A 15,653-nucleotide genomic window follows, 5' to 3' on the forward strand; every position below is an offset into this window, starting at 1 on the left:
TGGCGCTGGTAGCCTGACATTGCCGGCACTCTGCAGGCAGCAGGACGGCCACGTGGCTGCTTGCTGCTCGTGCTTGGCTGTGGCTGCCCGGGGCTAGATTAGTGCCTGATAGTCCAGGTGAAGTGCAGCAAGGCGGGCAGCGTTCCTCATCCCAGGCTGCTGTTTTTGGCAACAGATCTGACTGAGATCCAGTGTGATGTGTCGGATGTAACCCAGCAGTATGAGGGCCTTGGCGTGGCGCTGCGGGAACGCCAGCAGCAGCTCTCAGCCATGCTGGAGAAGATGCAAGAGGTGCAGGAGGAGGCAAGTGCCATGCTCAAGTGGCTGGAGTCAAAGGAGCGCACGCTGTCAGAGCTGGAAGCCTCCTCCTCGCCCACCAAGACGGAGACGATGAGAGCCCAGGCCGAGCACAACAAGGTAACTCCTCTTCCAGAGCACAACTGGGACTGGGCATCTTCTCCCCAGGCTTCCTGGAGATGCGCTTAATTGCAGCTAGGTTAGACGTGTGAGCAGCACAGATCTGCCCTGGCTGCAGAGGGGCTTTCCCAAGAAGGGAATGCGGGTGGGTCCGTGGAGCAGGAGCCAGCACGCTGAGCTCAACCCTCTTGGTTTCAGACCTGTTGCTCTCAGGCATTTGGCTCGGAAGAGAGGCGCTTATCTGTAGTCCTTGTTGCTGGGCCACCCCAGCTTCTCTGGGAAGCAGTCCCCCTCTGTTCTGTTCTTGGAGCCAAGCTAGCTCATGATACTGCTAATGAAGAGCAAAGAACAGAAACTGTTCAACTCCAGCTTGTAGCTCCTGCTTCATTCCTCCTCGGTGATGTTATTCTTTTGCACTGTATCTAAAATTCAAATGATTGTGTTCCAGGCATTTCTGGCTGAATTGGAACAGAAATCAGAAAAGATCCAGAAGGTAAAGGAAGCACTTTCTGGCTTGCTGGAGAAATATCCAGATTCTCCGGAAGCATCAAACTGGAAGAAGATGCAGGAAGACCTGAGTAAGTGCCTGAAGCACTCTAGTGAGGGTTCTGTCTTGAAACATCACGTTAGAAGTGATTCAGGACTGCAGGACAATTCCAAAGTCACAGCAGAGCAGTCACTTCTAATTAAAATTCAGTAAATAGCGAACTTATCTCCAAGCTGTCTGGTGTACAAGGTGTTCCAGAGATGAGCACTGTCATGATTAATGAAATCTCTATGATGGATGTATATTTTAAAGACTTGCCTCCTTAAATTACTTCTCTTAAAAAAAAAAAAAAAAAAGATTAGCAGCATGAGTTGATTACTTTGATTAAAAGCTTCAGTGCCTGATATAAAATTCTAGTCATTAGCAAGGATATCCTAGGTAATGCAATGTTGACTAAACAAGACTGTGTATTTAAAAAGAAGCCCAGAGATTCTCTTCTTTGAAATAGCAGGAACGCATTTACGGAGTTCTCCGTCCAGGAGATCTGAATGTGCTGTTTGAGGACTGATACACATGAGAGTATCCTCATTTATCGGAGCTGGTTTCTGAGCCAGAGCTGTGAGATGGCTCACCCAAGGTCAGATGAGCTCGTGGCAGTAGTGACTAGATTGCAGAAATCCTGCTTGCGAGGTTTTTTCTATGAGCTTCAAGACCACGTAGCCATTAGAAATGGGTAACGGCTTATTAGATGGAGAGTGAATAGAGCCACGCTAGAAATGCTGAGGAGGTTTCCCGTGTCGGGTGAACCACGGGGAGGGTGTAAAACCTCAGCGGAGGGGAGCACGACCAGCGCCAACGCAGCCGCTGCTTCAGATTGCAGGTGGGAGCGAGCCAGCCAGGCAACGGCCGAGCGGCAGCAGAAGCTGGAGGAGTCGGCGAACCAGCTGGCCAGCTTCCAGGCTGCTGAGGCACAGCTGCGGCCCTGGCTGATGGAGAAGGAGCTCATGATGAGCGTGCTGGGACCCCTCTCCATCGACCCGAACATGCTGAATGCACAGAAGCAGCAGGTCCAGGTGAGCTGGGGGCTGTGTGCACGTCCCCGTGGTGGGTTAGGGAGAAGGAAGGAGGGTGTCGCTTCCACTGTGTGAGGTGGAAGATCTCAGGGCTCTTCTTCCAAGTCCACCAAACCCCGCTGACTGCAAACTGCTGTGAATAACTTGAGATGGGTGCAGTGCTTGAACTCAATTCCCTGCACTGGACTGAGTCATCAGTGAATCACTTGGCCCCTCCTGGAGAGCAAAATTGCTTTAAACAAGACCTGTGCTGATGCTCTGCAGGACTTGCTAATGCTGCCCCTCCACCTGGGGCACTGCCTGGCAGCCAGTTCCCTACCTACTGCTTCCAAATACTAACATGTCCGTAACCAGCCACATCATAAAATAAAATGCCCCAGTTAATGTAATTAGATTTCCTTCTCATCTAACCAGTTTATGTTACATTACACAGCAGTGGGACAAATAAGAGAGAGAGCAGAATACTCTGTCACTGGAGTCTCAGACCCCTCCCAGCTTTTTAAGTTACAAGGTCACAATAAATCACAGCATCCCTTGCCCAACTGCTGTCCTGCCCCAGGAGCATCTTGTTTTGCTCCTAGTGATTCTGTGGGCTGGATAAAACCCTTGGAGGTCTGGTTTGTTTTGACTGTGTGTACTCAGAGCTGTCAGTTTTGCGCAAACATTTTCATGTTATTTCTGTTCCAGTTTATGCTGAAGGAATTTGAAGCTCGTAGACAACAGCATGAGCAACTCAACCAGGCAGCTCAGAGCATCCTAACTGGCCCTGGAGATGTTTCTCCATCCACTAACCAGGTGCGGGAAGAGCTCCAAGGGGTTAATCAGAAATGGTCCGAGCTAACAGAACGCCTCAACTCCCGCTCCAGCCAAATTGATCAAGCCATAGTGAAGAGTACCCAGTACCAGGAGCTCCTGCAGGGCCTCTCCGAGAAGGTGAAGGCGGTTGGGCAGCGCCTGAGCAGCCAGTCTGCCGTCAGCACACAGCCTGATGCCGTGAAACAGCAGCTGGAGGAAACCAGTGAGATCCGCTCGGACTTAGAGCAGCTGGAAGAGGAGATCACAGAGGCTCAGACCCTCTGTGATGACCTGTCTGTTCTAATTGGGGAGCAGTATCTGAAAGATGAGCTAAGGAAACGTCTGGAGACTGTGGCTCTTCCTCTCAAAGGGCTGGAAGACCTGGCAGGTGAGGCAGCATGGAGAAGTTGGTTAAGAGGTGTTGAACTTTGCCCCTTGCTTTTTGCCACAGGGTTCACCCATCACTGTGTTTTTAAGAATAATAAGAGATGGACTGTTTATCATTTTTAGTGAGGTTCTTTGTGGGTGTTTTATGTGGCACTAAGCAGAGGAGATTTCTCACTTTGGACATACCCAAACCTGGAGAGTGAGCAGAGATGTTTAGTCCCACTGGTGAAAGCACAGAAGGTGGCCAACAGGCAGGCTTGTTGAAGTGTGGCAAGTACAGTGCCTGGAAAAAAAAAAAAAAAAAAAAAAAAGTCCCTAACTTCAGAATGGGGAGTAGAGAAGGTGCAGTGGCTACCTTCTAATCTTGGGATTCCCCTTCTGGTTTCTAAGAGGTTGTGTTTAGAAGCTGCTCAGGAGAACTGAGATTACTGCGTTATCATTACCTATTACTTCCAAATAAATTCATGAACAGGTGAGCAAAAATGATAGTGATGCAATGGAAAACTCCTTCCTGTTAATCAAAACACAGTTGGTGCATCTGAGATGATTTTAAATAATTGCACTTTGCTTATTTGATTCCAGCTTAATTGTTGTGTTCTAATCTTATTTCCATTCCAGCCGACCGGATGAACCGATTGCAGACTGCGCTTGCAAGTTCCCAGCAGTTCCAACATATGTTTGATGAACTCAGGACCTGGCTAGATGACAAACTGTGCCAGCAAGCTCAGAGCCAACCTATTTCTGCTAAACTGGAGAGGCTACAGAGCCAAATTCAAGAACAAGAGGAGTTCCAGAAGAGTCTCAACCAACACAGTGGCTCCTATGAGATGATCGTAGCTGAGGGAGAATCTTTGCTGCTTTCTGTCCAGCCTGGGGAGGAGAAGACCACTCTCCAAAACCAGTTGGTCAGCCTCAAAACACACTGGGAAGAGCTCAGCAAACAGGCTGCTGACAGACACTCTAAGCTCAAGGACTGCTTGCAGAAGGCTCAGAAGTACCAACGGCACACAGAGGACCTGCTGCCTTGGGTGGAGGACTGCAAGGCAAAGATGTCAGAGCTGGAAGTGACTCTGGATCCGGTGCAGCTGGAGGCAACTCTTCTGAGATCAAAGGCCATGCTGAGCGATGTGGAGAAGCGCCGCTCCTTGCTGGAGATGCTGAACAGTGCTGCTGACATCCTGATCGATGCTTCTCAGACCGATGAGGATGACATTCGGGATGAGAAGGCTGGGATCAATCAGAAGATGGATGCCATCACAGAAGAGCTGCAAGCCAAGACGGGCTCCCTTGACGAAATGTCCCAGAGGCTCAAGGAGTTTCAAGAGAGCTTCAAGAACATTGAGAAGAAGTTGGAAGGGGCAAAGCACCAGCTGGAGATCTTTGATGCATTAGGGCCACAAGCCTGCAGCAACAAGAACTTGGAGAAGCTCAGGGCCCAGCAGGAGGTGCTGCATGCCCTGGAACCACAAGTGGATTATCTGAAAAACTTCACTCAAGGTCTAGTAGAAGATGCCCCAGATGGGTCTGACTGTTCTCAGCTGTTAAACCAAGCTGAGGTGGCTCAGGAGGACTTTAAAGCTGTGAAGCAGAAAGTAAATGACTGCTGCATGCTCATGGAAAACAAACTTGAAGGGATCGGCCAGTTCAATAGTCGGGTCAGGGAGATGTTCTCTCAGCTGGCAGATCTTGACGATGAGCTAGACAGCATGGGCCCCATCGGGAGAGACTCTGATAGCCTTCAGTCCCAAGCAGAGGACATTCGTATGTTCCTGGGCAAGCTCCACAGGCTGAAGTCTGACATTGAGGCTTCTGAAAGTGAATGCAAGAAAATGCTTGAGGATGAAGGGAGCCCTGATTTATTAGGACTGAAACGTGAATTGGAGACGCTGAACAAACAGTGCAGCAAACTGACTGAGAGAGGCAAGAACCGTCAGGAGCAGGTAGAAACAACCCTGTCGCGTGTCGAGGACTTTTACAGCAGGCTGAAGGAGCTGACCCACATGACAACAGCGGCAGAGGAGAATGAGGCCTTGCAGTGGGTGGTGGGAACAGAGGTTGAAACCATCAACCAGCAGTTGGCAGACTTCAAGGTAAGTCTTCATGCTAAAGCATTTCTTAAATGGCACTTGGTGTTAGAAGGTCTGTCTAGTGTTGTGGTCTTTTGTGTAGGACCTCTGTTCTTCAAGCTATTGTGACTGTTGTTCGTTGCTAGGTCGGCATTTTGGGTGCAGTAGATTATTGTTGCTCTAGAGAATGTAAAGTCAACTGCTGGACTTGGTAATCTGCAATGAAAGGAAGAGACAAGGTTTTGTGGCTGGCAGAAAAAAATATTTTCCCTGTTCTTGTGGTGTGTAATGTTGGTATGGCAGTACCTTCTGGGCTTTTGGAGGTGGTTGGTATTTACGTTTTGTGGGAGGGAGGAATGTTTTTGAGTCCGTTTGAGCTGTTGGCATCGTCTGAGAGCCTCATCCAGATCAGATCATCCTGTAGGCTTTTCTACCTGGCCCACCTTTCCCGCTTGTTGTTCACCTCTGAGGGACACGTTTGTCCATTTGGGGGTCCTTGGGTGCAAATAAAGCCAGAGATGAGCTGTGGGAGAACAGGGACACACGGGGAAAGAAACCAAGCAGAGATTATTTTTGTTGTGGGCTTTTCATGTTTCCAGCAAAGATCTGTTCAGGACCATCAAGGCTTGCAGGAAATGTTGAGAAAAGAGTTGGTTTGTGTTTGATTTTTTTAAAATACAGTACTGTGTTATTGGGTCACGCTGTTACACTACATTAATTACATTAACACTACTTAGGAACTCTCTCGCTGTGAAACTTCTATTACCAATGTGCTCAGGAGCTGATGATTGGGCTGATTTACATCTGGCTGCCCATTTCCTGGTGATCATGGAAGGTGGGAGGGGGAGGCATTTTTACAGCCATTTACTTTTCATCTCATGGCTAATTGCTCCCGTTCCACCACTTGGCAGCTCTGTGAACCCCTCACCAGGACGGGGTAGTTCTGCTTTGAGGGCTGCCTGTCCAAAAAAAGCTCGGCAGCGTTACTAACAGGGCGAACTCCAGCTTACATGATTGTGTTGCTGTTATCTCTTGTGTTGGGCTGCCTTCTGCGTTAAACTTGCATTTCTTAGGAAGGACTTAATTTCAGTGTTGAACACCATACAGCTGCTTTGCAGCAAATATATCCGAAAAGGAGTTTCTGGTCTGTGTAACTGGCGCACTGTCCGTGCTGCGTGCAAGGCCTAGCAGCGCTGGGGCCACGCATGCGAGAGTCGGGCGGGAGACCTGCAGCCTGTGGCGGGGTCTTGGTTTGTGGAAAGCTTAGTGGGAAAAGTGGAAGTGGCAACAGTGAGCATAGGGTTGTGCTGTGTAACGTCTGAGGACAAAGTGGGGGAGAGGTGATGCTGGATGGAGCAGTTGCTGGTATGTGGCAGTGCTCCTCCTGTGCACGGTTCGTCCAGAGAGCAGGCGCTGTTACATGAGGCACACGCATTGCAGAGCAGATACTTGTAAAGCCTCATCTTAGGGCTCTGCCTCCAGGCAGATATGATGGAAGAGGTTTAGGCAGCACTGGCCGGGGGCCCCGCTCCTGTCCTGCCACCCAGAGGGGGCTCGGGTTCCTCAGCACCTAAGCCCCGCTGCTCGTGGGCAACGCAGGCCTGGCTCCCCCCAGACAAGAGCAAGAAGCCCCATGGGCTCGCTCTGCCTGCCCAGGGGGTGAGAGAGCAGGCAGATAGCATGTCTTAAGGCATCAATTTTAATGAACATCTGTGTAAATGAGATGCAAATTAGGCATGGCCCCAGGGCTCCTGGCACACAGCCAATGCAGCCCTGACAAAGGTGGGCACTTCTGGGCTCATTGTGTCCACCTTTTGATCAAAGGAGAGGTATTGAAGGCTGGCTGAGGCCATGGGCAGATGACTTGTGAAGCAGCTTATACTCGACACTTCCCACGTGTTTTTCTTTTTCTGCCTGCAAACGCCCCATGAGCTGCCCCACAGGGGAAGAGCCTTCCCCAGGCCCCAGTGCCTGGGTCGTGAGTTGCTGGGGCTGGTAAAGGGCTGGGAGAACACAAGCTGGAGGAGGCCTGAAGATGTCATCTCATTCAGCCCCTTGTTTTATGCTGAGATAAGTGCACCTGAGAGGCATCTCTGAGGGTTGGAGTCTGTGCTTATGTGGACCTCCTGATGGGTATTGCTTTACCCCGTGAGATGCTTCAGCTCCATCGGAGGGCACGGCGCTGCCAGAGCTCATGGGCACGGGAGCAGACGGTGCAAGAGCACGTGCCATGGTTTCACTTCAGAGAAGAGCAGACTGGCTTGGCATCGCTTGCGAGAGCAATAAACACACGCAAGCTCTCCGAGGAGCCCTTTTTTGTATAAAAGGGTACTAAAAACAGGAAAGTCCTTTCCGTGCCATCTCCATGAGCGTCACACAGCGCGTTGCACTCTTTGGCACGAGGCAGCCACCAGCGAGAGCTGCTGCTGGGAGCATACAGGCTGGGGCACTTCTTCCCCCTCCACCCTCTCTGCTGTCGGCTTGGTTTTCTCAAAGCTCGCAGTAATATTAAATTTTAATGACTGAAGTCAAATGAGCCACAGTCAAAATGTTACTAAACATAACAGCTACGTTGATTCAGTTTAGCAAACAGCAGAATTCCCCGGGGGAATAACTCCCTGGGTGTGGAGGAGAGACGCAGGGTTACGCGGAGACGGTGGGGTTTTCTCCAAAGCCCGCTCTCACGCAGCGGCAACCCCTGACCCAGAAGAGCCAGAATCGCAGTCCTTCCCAAAGATTGGGAAGCCAAAGTTGTGCTGAGGATAAAGGAGAGTTGCAGTTTGCTCTTTTGCCATGGTGGTGCCAGAAAGCCCCAGGCGTGGGCTTGTCTCACCTGCCCAAAGAGCATCTGCCAGCCTGGGCCTCGGCAAGCCGATGGAATTGCATTCTCCAGTGGTTTTGGGAAGACATCTGTGCTGGGATTTTGGGAAGACATCTGCCTGGTTTTGTTTACTGGCTGCTAATGTTTTGCACGCTGGATTTTGAACTCGTCTTTCAAAGCCTGTCTGGTACTTAGCACTGACAATATTGAACAGTGAGCCGGGACCCTCTTTGGTTTCACAGCGTTAATTTTGGACAAGCTCTCATTTTTCTGTTTCACCTACAGAGCAGAGAGTAACACGCAGCTGTGCAATGCTCCCTGGGTCAGAGGTGCAAGCAGTTTTTTGGCTCGCTACAGTATAGAGCAAGGCTTGGGAGTGAAAAGCAGCCTTTGCCCCTTCTGCAGTAGTGTGCCAGAGCAGCTCTGTGCTTCTGGGGAACGCTTTCCTTCCCATGCTGGGGATGAGTGCAGAAGCTGGGCAGAGTGCCTTCGTTCCCCCTTGGACTTGCAGTCCAGAAATGATTTCTGCATGTGTCTGAGGAACTTTACCCCAGCTGAAACCCAGGAAAACACATTAAACCTGTCGCCACAACCAAATGATCACTTTCACATTTGCCCCGGTACAGACGCTGAAGGGCAGGATGCCTTTGTGCCTCCGAACGCGGCTGGACCGTGGGTGATGGGGCACGAGGAGGGGAATGGCCGAACCCCTTCCCAGCCGGCACCCCCCTGCTGCAGCTGCTCCGGGCGCGGGGGCACAGCACAGGAATGCCAGCAAGCTGGGACCTGCCGCAGCTGGCACAGCCGGTGCTCCCCGGGATCTTGCCCCAAGCCCCAGCCAGGCAGGGAGCAGTGCCGAGCTACATGAAGGCATCACCACTGCAGCCGATCCCAGCTGGGGGCTGCTGCACCGGGAGGGCTGGCAGGAGGCTGGGGGTGGTTCTGAGCCACAAGAGCCCCCCTGGAGCGAGGGCCGAGCACCCTGCGGCGTGCCTGGGCACCCCGCAGCCCAGCTCCCCGCTGCTCCTCTGGCAGTTGCTCTTTTCGCGAGGTGATTTGAAATGAGAGTTGCTCAACGTGCTGTGCTTAGGCAAGGCTGCTTCGAGCCAATAAGGCTTTTGTGCTTGAGGACAGGGGGAGGGAGAACCCTTGGACAGCAATAACTTATGGCACGCTCCCATTTTATTTTAGAGCAGGTCAGGTCGTCCAGGGCCTGCACAGCCCTCAGCCCTCATGCCTGCAGAACCCCTTTGTCTGTTTAAAAAAAAAAAAAAAAGGCAGGGAAAGAAATCCCAGGAGTGGTGATGCAGCTAGTGAGTGAAGTCCTGAGCAGCATGAGTCATCTTCCCATTCAGATGTTGCTCCTTCTAATTCTGCTCCGGGTCCTCCCCATGTCACCCTAAGTAAAAGGAGCAATGAGCTCGTTGCAGCCCTGCACTGAGGCAGGACAGTGTCCGCTTTCTTCAGAGCTCCGCTTCCCCAGCCCGCAGGTGGGAGCTGACCAGAAATGCTCCACTCTGTGGCTCTCACCTGCCAGCATTTGCCTTGCGCTCGCTGCCCTGGGCATCATGCACTTGCCCATCCCCGTGGTGTTGCCTCCGGCACAGCCATGGGAGCAACTGCAAAGAGGAGCCGGGCACACGGTGGGGTGGGTGGTTTCCTCCCTATGCAGGTGCACACAAATCTGAGGCAGAGTTTGCCTTTAGTTCTCCTTATGTTTGCTCTGCCTTCGTGCTGGTGAAGGAGCAGCACCTGCCTGGTCATGGGCTTGGGCAAGGGGTAGCTTTGTGGCTGAGAGCGGTGAGGCTGGAGCATGAAAACAGCAAATAAAAGTGCTTTGACTCTGAACGTGGCTCGGTGAGACCATGGGGGACACCAAGGCAGCCCTGAACATGGCAGCGCTGTGCTTTTGCTAAACTGAACATTTGCTCGGAAGAAGAAACTGTTCACTGCAAGGGGCACTGGTGGCAGGGAGAGACACAGGCAGGGGCATGTGGCTGCCCAGCTCTGCACTTCATAGGTTAGTTTGCAGGATGACTGAAACGGGTGGCTTCTCTCCCGGAGCTGATGCCATTTGCATTTGCAGAGCACGCTTCTCTGCCAGCTGGGGGAGAGAGCAGTCGTGAGCAGTGTTTTGTGCTCCTCCCATACAAGACTGGGTGCACACACCTCCTGGTGTCAGGGACCGTCGGTCAGGCTCTGTCCCCTGCACTGGGGTCTGCTCTGCCGCTGCCGAACTGCTCCCAAAGATGTGCAAAGGAAAATCGGCCGCCGTGCCAGGGCTGCGGGTCCAAGCTGGAGAGCAGCAGCGAGGCGGCGTGCTCTTCCTCGCCGCGTGCGGTACCCTCACTGCTGGCCCTGGCCCTGGGCTCCAGGGATGCTTTTCCTGGTGACCCGTCTGGGGCGGTGGCAGAGGGGACGATTCGCAGCCCCCTGGTGGTATTTTTAACCCTTATGTGCCCCCAGAGGAATGCGCGTGGCTCCTTCCAGTCGTCCCGTCCTGAGCAGCTGGGTGGGATGGGGCTGGGAACAGGGACAGGCTGCACGATGGTGTCTTCTTGTTGAATGCTTTCCAGGCCTACTTAAAGTATCTCTGCCTAGTATTTTGAGCATCAGCAACACACGCAAAAATGCCTCCTCTCTGACAGCTGTTAAGCTGCCTTAAAGGCACCATCTCCCCGGTTGGAAAACTGGTGATAAATGTGGGAGTGGGGAGCAGGCGGCTGCGCCTGCCCCGTGCCGAGCTCGGTGCCGGGTGGCGGTGTCGGGGCATGGTCCCCAACGGAGCTGCAGCACCTTGGTGGCACTTGGCGCTGCTCGCCCGCGCTTCTGGTCCGCTAATCTGGAGCGCTGTAAACAAACGTGTTCGCAGAAGAGACACTTGAGCCTGAGTGGCCCCTGCAGCGCGCAGCCTTCTCATTCCTTGGAAGTGACTTTATCTCAAATAAGGGGAGAGCAAATTGTACCTGGAGCTTGCCCTTCCCGACGGGAGCCTTGCTGGTGCACGCCCGTTCATCAGAAAGCAGTGGCTGAGTTTTGACCTTGAGTTGTCACTGGGAAGGTGGCAACGCACAGGCAGCTTCGGGAGCAGATCTCGTGTCTCCATGCGATCTGGGAACAAGTGAGGGAAGCTGAGAGCTGCCGAGACTGACCAAATCACAGCAAGGCTTTTACAAGGCTTTTTTTTTTCTTTTTTTTTTTTCTTTTTTTTTTTTTAACCATAAAACAATTATGCTGTGATCAAACAGACCCTTTCAGGAGTCAGCTCGGGTCACTGTTCCAAAGCCACCCACTTGTGCATGCCTTGGTTCTTCTGCCAGCTCCCTGCCAGCCCGCGCCAGGGGAGATGGGCATGGGACTGTCCTCTTCCAGAGGAGGGTTTGTTAACTGGTGGTGGTGACACTTCACAGTGTTTCCAGGAGATACTAAAAATACCGGCTTTGCATGAGCCCCAGAGAGCCGGGAGGGTGGAAGTGCTTGTCGGCGAGGGCCGAGGAGAGGAGGGCGAGGAGCCGAGCTGTGGCTGCGGGGAGCCCTGCTGGCAGCGTGCGGTGGAGCAAACCCCGTGGCTGCCCCCCAGCACCCGGCTGTCCCTGTCCTCTGCTGGGGACAGGGAGCGGCTGGAGCAGACACAGACTTCGCGTGGGGAATGGCTCGGACTTGGATTAGTCACCGCAGCGCGCACAGAACAATTGCCAATTCTTCTGCCGAAAGAGTGATTTAAAATGTCTCCCATCCAGAGGATTCTCAGGATGATAACACACTTACCTCACTTCCTACAGAGCCTGCAGAGCTGTTGATTCACCGCCCTGTCCCATGGCTCTCCCTTCTGCCCCCTGCTCAGGGGCAGCCACAGGGGAGATTTGCAGGGAAAAAGGGGGGCCAAGGACAGAAGCTCTACAGCCATGGGCACAGGGCTCTGCCTTCCCCTCTCGTCCCTGCAGGAAGCCTCGGGGCACTCAATGCTGTGCAGATGGGCATCGTGGGAGCACCAGGCTCCGCAGCGACCGCGTGCAGAATGGCAAGTTGTAGGGCTGACTCTGATCGCTGCTGCAACATGTGGGCTCCAGGCTCTGCTCAGGAGTTATTTATACCAATATCTGTGCTGGCTGCTTTGCAGGAAAAGCGCTTCAGTGAAGCTCGTGCACCCTTGTTAAAGAAACAACTAGAAACGCGGTGCTCCCTGCATCTGCACATCCAGCCGGCAGAAGGTTACTCCAGGAGTTTGGTTTCCAACACAATCCTGACCACTTTCCTGTGGCCGTGCAGACCCCACGGAGGTGGGTTGCCTCCCCCAGCCCTGCGAGATGTCCACGGGTGCCAAAGAACTGATGGGTTGCAGGATGCAAATCGCTGCTTGAAAGGCGCACTCGCAGCCGGCATCATGAAACCCTTCTGGCTTTGAAGAGGGGGATTGTGTGGTGGCTGAGGCCTGACATGAAATCGGTTTGAAGTTGGCTGTGAGCGCAGTGGATGGAGGAGCCGCAGCACGGCACGGTTGGATGGGATTAGCCGGGCGCGGGTGCCTGCAACATGCTGCAGGCTCCGGGCTTGCCCACGCAGCGCCGCGTACCTTGCAACGCACAGAAACGCCAATTTCAGAGATTTGGCAAAAGAAGCAAGTTTAGGAGGAGAGCAACAGCACTGAACGGGAGATAAAGAAATCTCTCAGAACTCAGCGACAAATGTAGCAAAGACTAAAAAGCATAAACTCCTCGCCTCCCCAACTCCTCGCCTCCCCAGCAGAAATCTCAGCGAAACCTAAAGAGCCGCTTGTAAGGCCGATGCCGGGTGTGCGCTGCAGTGCTGCGCTGTCATGGTGATGTCTGATGGAGTCTGAACCCCCCCCCCCCAGGTCCCTCGAAGCAGCTCCAGGTGGCAACGTGGGGCTCGTCCCCTTGCCAGGACCTCATGCACCCAGTCCCGGGGCTGCTCAGCAAACCCCCCCCCGGGCCAGGGCTCGCCGGGCCAAGCCGGGAGCCCCCACCCCTTGCCATCGGAGAGGACGGGCAGGGCAGAGGGAGCTGGCGCCTAGCAGCAGGGTGAGGATTAAAGGAGCCCCGAGGATGAGGAAGGCGCTCGATGGTATGCCGGGCTCATTAGCAACATGTCCGTCAGCAATTTCGAGCTGTCTGTGGGCTCTTGATCATCTCCCAACACAGGTCCCTCATTTCCAGCTGCTGAGACGCATTAAAAGAAAGCTAAAAATACGTTGGTTTCCAAATACTGCTTCCCCGTGTAAACAGCCGCCATAGCGGCGGGCAGGATGCGATGCAGGCGTAAGCAGGAGACATCACTCCACCACGGGAGGCTCACCGTCCCCACGCCCCGGAGACGGTGTCCATATGAGGAAAGCTTGAAAAGTGTGGGTCCAGGGGATGAACGGGGACGCTTCCCCTTCGAGCAGGTCTCTCTGGGGGCCTCTCTAACTTGAACAAGTCTGGGAAAGCCTCTTGGGGGGTTTTAGTAGACATTCCCTGCCCTCAGGCCAGTGGGTGGGCCGGGGGAGGCAGTGGCTCTGGGTGCCTGTGTCCTGCTCGGTGGCACCCTCGCAACGCCCGTTGGTTCCCTCTCAGCAGGGGGCAGCCTGCTGCCAGCACCAGTGTCCCCACAGGGACCGAGAGTGGTGGCAGCATCCCCAGCCTCGGACCCAGAGCTGTGCCTGAGGATGGTCAGAGAGGATTTGTGAACTAAACCCCAGGCATGTACGGGGTCCTGGTGGCCCTTCCAGTCCTTTGCCCCCAAACCATGGGTCCAGCTAGCTGTGAAACGAGCAGGCGTGCTCCCCTGAGCCCTGGGGCTGCGAATCTGGAAGCTCTATCAGCCGTTTATTTCAGTAACAGAGATCGCTGCTGGCAGGGCTCCACATACCAGAGCCGTTCAGACAGCAGAAAGGACAGAAATTCAAACAGGACCTCCACGCCCTGCACTGTCCCTCCTTCGCACCAGTGCGCAGCATGAGCGAAGCCCTGGAGCGAGGCTTGCGCTCCCCGGCCCCCTTCAGCCCCACGACTTCTGTCCCCAGTGCTGGCAGTGGTGGCACTTGGTGACTGGCCGGTGACTTGGGGAACCTGCAAGAGTTCCAGCTCAGGTCTTCGGGCACAGCAGGTTTTTAATTGGCTTTAGTACTTGCTGAATATTTCCCTAATGGTTTTAGAGACGGGGGCAGGGGGGGATGTGTTAGGGGAAGACTTGGCTTGCTTTTGGCACGTGACTTTATGAGGAAATAGGAAAAGAATTTCTGGCTGTGAAGCCGGCAGCTCCACGTCGAGCTCGTTCCTAGGAGTGGAACAAAAAAGCCTCCGCGCCCCCGGCCTGGATGCCTGGGATTCCTGGCGGAGGGGCCCTGGAGCAGTAACAGTAACGGTCCCGCTCCAGCCGAGGGGCAGCGGGAGCCGTGCGGCTGCTCTAGCATGGCACGGCCGCCCCTCCCGTGTTGTTTCAGCTGTGCCCCGTTAAAAACCTGCACCGGGGCCCGGTCCCCCCAAACTATAAAGAGCTGGGTGCTGAGCTGAGCCCCATGCATCTGTACAGGAGGGCCCAGGGATGGCATGGGATGCACGAGGTGCTCCCCCCCCCCCCGCCCAGCAGGACAGGAGGTTCATGGAGCTGCTGCACCCCCCTCCCAGCTTGTCTGTCCCTCCCCACCTCCCGACTCTTTTCATTGCTCGTGTTCTATCACGGTTATATGAAAAGGGTTTCCAAAGGTTGTTTGCAACTAGCTCAACTGGATGCTTCAGGCAATTAAACGGGCGTTTTATAACCCTGGAAGCTTCCTCTTTTGCAAAACGATTGTTTCCATCTTTTGGGGGGGAAAACCGGCACTGGGAGCGTGGTGCTGGAGCAGTTGCTCGCTGCTGTTTGCCCCCCCCCCCCCCAAAGTGAGCGGCTGCTGCCCATGGGCTGCTGGTGCCTCTGAACGAAGGGCTCGGGAACTCGGGTCCTGGCACAGCTGTGCCCTGAGCTGCTGCCTTGGCCCTGGGCAAGTCCCTGTGGTTTTGGAGGCAGCAGGCACCTGCAGCGTGCCCAAAAAAACAGGTCTTTCATCTCTTCTTGGCTTCAGCTCCTCAACCGTAAAAGGGACGGGGCTCAGCGCGGCAGCTCTCAGCAGAGCCGCAGCACAGCAGGGCGCAGCGTCCCCAGCACCCTTGGATCCCCAGCACCGCACCCCCTGCGTGCAGAGACTCGGGGCCGGGGGCTGCTGGGAGGCGTCAAGAGCGGCGGCGGCTCTTTGTGCCTGGGGTGGCGACGAAGGGGACCCAGAAGGGGGGCAGCCCAGTGCACCGGGATGGGGAAGGGGCGGGCAGTGCCCGGCCGCGCTGCGCTGCGCTGCGCTGCTCTGCCCGGGGGTCCCGGGGGGGTCCCTGCGGAACCGATCCGCCCGCGGCGCTGGGGGGCTCCTGGGGCGGCCGGGCCGGGCCGGGCCAGGCCCCTCCACGGACAAAAGCGGCCGGGGCGCGGGGGGGCCGCCGCCGAGGCAGGGCGTTGCTGCTCTTTGTCGGGGGATTTGCGCTGCCGCCTCCCCCCGGAGGAGGAGCCACCCCGGCGGGGCGGGGACCGGGGGCTGCCGGCTGCCGGCGGAGCGCCCCCGGTGCCCCCCCCCCCCC

General features: G+C 54.8%; 2 protein-coding genes across 14 annotated transcripts in view; one reads left to right on the forward strand and one right to left on the reverse strand.

Moving 5' to 3' along the window:
• Positions 1–15,653, forward strand: part of MACF1 (microtubule actin crosslinking factor 1) — a 141,943-nt gene that overhangs the window by 83,832 nt on the left and 42,458 nt on the right. For all 13 annotated transcript variants that reach the window (XM_035345795.1, XM_035345796.1, XM_035345791.1 and 10 more), the window contains 5 exons: positions 176–417; positions 866–995; positions 1,778–1,977; positions 2,665–3,160; positions 3,778–5,249. In XM_035345795.1, coding sequence (XP_035201686.1) covers positions 176–417; positions 866–995; positions 1,778–1,977; positions 2,665–3,160; positions 3,778–5,249 — 2,540 coding nt within the window. The remainder of the gene's footprint in view (positions 1–175; positions 418–865; positions 996–1,777; positions 1,978–2,664; positions 3,161–3,777; positions 5,250–15,653) is intronic.
• The window catches only part of HMGCL (3-hydroxy-3-methylglutaryl-CoA lyase), a 350,359-nt gene that overhangs the window by 56,694 nt on the left and 278,012 nt on the right, over positions 1–15,653 (reverse strand). The gene's annotated exons all lie outside the window — the stretch shown is intronic.

Source organism: Oxyura jamaicensis, chromosome 23 (assembly GCF_011077185.1).
Source record: "Oxyura jamaicensis isolate SHBP4307 breed ruddy duck chromosome 23, BPBGC_Ojam_1.0, whole genome shotgun sequence".
NCBI lineage: Eukaryota > Metazoa > Chordata > Aves > Anseriformes > Anatidae > Oxyura > Oxyura jamaicensis.